At 33.3% G+C, this 2742-nt stretch overlaps 1 protein-coding gene across 1 annotated transcript in view; it reads left to right on the top strand.

Moving 5' to 3' along the window:
• The window catches only part of LOC106110395 (protein aubergine-like), a 17895-nt gene that overhangs the window by 10069 nt on the left and 5084 nt on the right, over positions 1 to 2742 (top strand). Inside the window, exons 5-6 of the mRNA XM_013292220.1 lie at positions 1908 to 2035; positions 2471 to 2731. Coding sequence (XP_013147674.1) covers positions 1908 to 2035; positions 2471 to 2731 — 389 coding nt within the window. The remainder of the gene's footprint in view (positions 1 to 1907; positions 2036 to 2470; positions 2732 to 2742) is intronic.

Genomic DNA, 2742 nt, shown 5'->3' with positions numbered 1-2742 from the left:
TCAATTGTTATGGTAAAAATGTGGAAACCCTTACGTAGAAATATCACTGCATACCTCGGCTGACACCGACTTCAAAGTAATAATAATTGTATTTTGTTTTGATTTTAGTGCATTTTGTTTTGTTTTTAGTGTATTTTGTTTGGAAGTCGGTTTTGTTTTTTTATTATTGATTTTGACAGACCGCGACGCGAGGTTTGTTTGTTGTACAAGTCATGAGGTGTTTTGGCGGGCTTTCTAGTAGTTGTTTTTATGTACGTGTTTTTTAATTGAATGTTGCGTATCTGGTTTTATTATATTTTTTTCGTGTTTGGACAATTCCAAAAATTAGGAAACATGCCCATTTCGTTATCTCTAAGTCCCGCAGTTATATTAGATAGCTGTTGCTCGCGACTTCGTCCGAGTGAAATTAATAATTAACATAAAAAACATAGGCTATGTTAATGATAGATAAATTAATTTTCAAACGGTGAAAGAATTTTTTGAATCGGCCCAGTAGTTTTACGTGAATCAAGTGTATATTAAAATAGAAATTCTCCTCTTGATAATATTTTAGTTTGTCTAAATAAGATAGATTAGTTTAATAAATGACGCATATTAAGTATCGAATTCAATTTGTATTAAGGCAAATGCCATATTTAATAGACAGGTATCGTAGTGACGAAACAAACACACACAGCGAACAATTTTGAACTATCGATATTCGGTTTAATAATTATCAAACTCAACTAAAATTATTATTTTCTTATTCACTAATTTAGAGGGCAGTTCTAGTATTGATTATAGTGTAGAGAATTTCGTGATGACAGAAATAATAGCGAATTCCAATTCGATTACGTACGGCTGTAGTAGTAATAAACATTTATTTACTATCACTAATTGTTATGGTCATTATTAATTTGAGAAAACAGTGTTTTTTTATTTCATTAGTTATAACATTTAATCTATCGATTCCAACTTCTATAAGAGTAAAAATCGAAAATTGATAAGATTCATGACTGATTTTACACAACTCGTCCCTACTAAATTTGAAATGAACTGTCAAACTAATCTAAATTATTTAGACACACTATAGTATAAATAATACTGTTTTGTGACAAAATCGTTCGCTTATATGTACTTAAAGAATCGCTTACGAATTTGGAAAATATTATTTAATGAAAAAACTTATTTTCCGATTCATTATATTTTTAATTAAATAGAAATATGTAATTTTTTAATAAAATAAAAAAATAATTAATATTTATATTCCATTCGCGTGCCGCTTTCTGTATTGTGGGGAGCTCCATTTTATATAGATCAGTGGTTTTACGTTCGGGCTTGATAAAAAGAGAGCGACGTATCGTCCGGGCTATAGCCCTTTCCGTCACACGCATGGTCACATAAATGCGGGGTGCGGAGGGGGTTTCGTCGGAGCGACGAGCACAGGTCCCCTTCCAACGACGCCCGCGGGCGGATTGACGCGAAATCGTTATGCCATCTGGGGCAGATTTTAATTAAATTCGATTAAAAAATAACTAATCAACGTATTGGAAAAAGCTTCGGGTTAACGGAAGATAAAATACTCGTGTATCAAGTAAACCACTTCAAGTTTTTACTTTCATTGTAGTTTTGCAGATATATGGTGATTTTTACAGAATTAGGCACATTTTCAAAAAATAAATCTATCGAGAAAAGTTTGTCCAATCGTGATTCTGTTCCACGAGCTTTTAGTTAAAGGACTGAAGTTACACATACTAAAATATCACCAATCAAATCTTTGTAGAAATCTTGTTCTATACTTCCAAAGATGCGCAATTTGCCATAACCGCCCCTTAACCCTGATAAAAAATTGTATGAAAGATATCATGTATGAAGTGAGTTCAAGACCTGATATGCATAGTTTTAATAGAATATTTGTCTTTTTCCAGGTCAAATTGTGCTGACAGATTACAACAAGAGAACCTATAGAATTGATGATGTGGATTGGAAAAATACACCTTTATCCACCTTTAAAACAAAGGATGGTGATATCTCATATGTCGACTATTATTACAAGGTTTGTAATTTAATGAGTAAATAATGTTATTGTATATATATTGTATATTATTATGTTTATTCATTTCAATCCAGAGATTTTAGAAAATTAATGATACATGGTAAACAAAATGTTTTCACTGGTATTTTCTCTAAAAGATATCAGTTGTCAAGTTTAGTGCCACCTTGTCTTGTATTGACAATAAAACATTTTACAAAGATATTATAAAATAAATTAGACATTGTTACTAACAAATTTTCATAAATTATTTAATTGACACCAATTAATTATATTGACTTAGGGATCTGAGGATTTAGTAGTAGTGAGATTATGTTAATTATTTTACTCTTTCACATAATCTTACTCAAACTAAATATTTAAAGTTAAAATTCTTTGATCGGATTGATGGATCGATCCGATTTGAATGTATATACAATGGCTGTGGTTTGTTGACAGAAATACAACATTCGCATCAACGATGTGCGTCAACCGATGTTGGTGTCGCGTTCGAAGTTGCGCCAGGTGCGCGCCGGCATGTCCGAGCTGGTGTACCTGGTGCCGGAGCTGTGCCGCATGACGGGCCTGTCGGACGCCATGCGCGCCAACTTCCAGCTCATGAAGTCCATCGCAGCGCACACCAAGATCGGCCCCGATGTCCGCATCAGGAAACTGCTCGAATTCAACAAGCGATTCATTCAGAATAAGGAAGTTGTTACTGTGAGTTTGCT

This window comes from Papilio polytes, unplaced genomic scaffold (assembly GCF_000836215.1).
Source record: "Papilio polytes unplaced genomic scaffold, Ppol_1.0 DF820645.1, whole genome shotgun sequence".
NCBI lineage: Eukaryota > Metazoa > Arthropoda > Insecta > Lepidoptera > Papilionidae > Papilio > Papilio polytes.
Note: the sequence above shows the minus strand (reverse complement) of the source record. Positions and strands in the feature narration are given on the sequence as shown.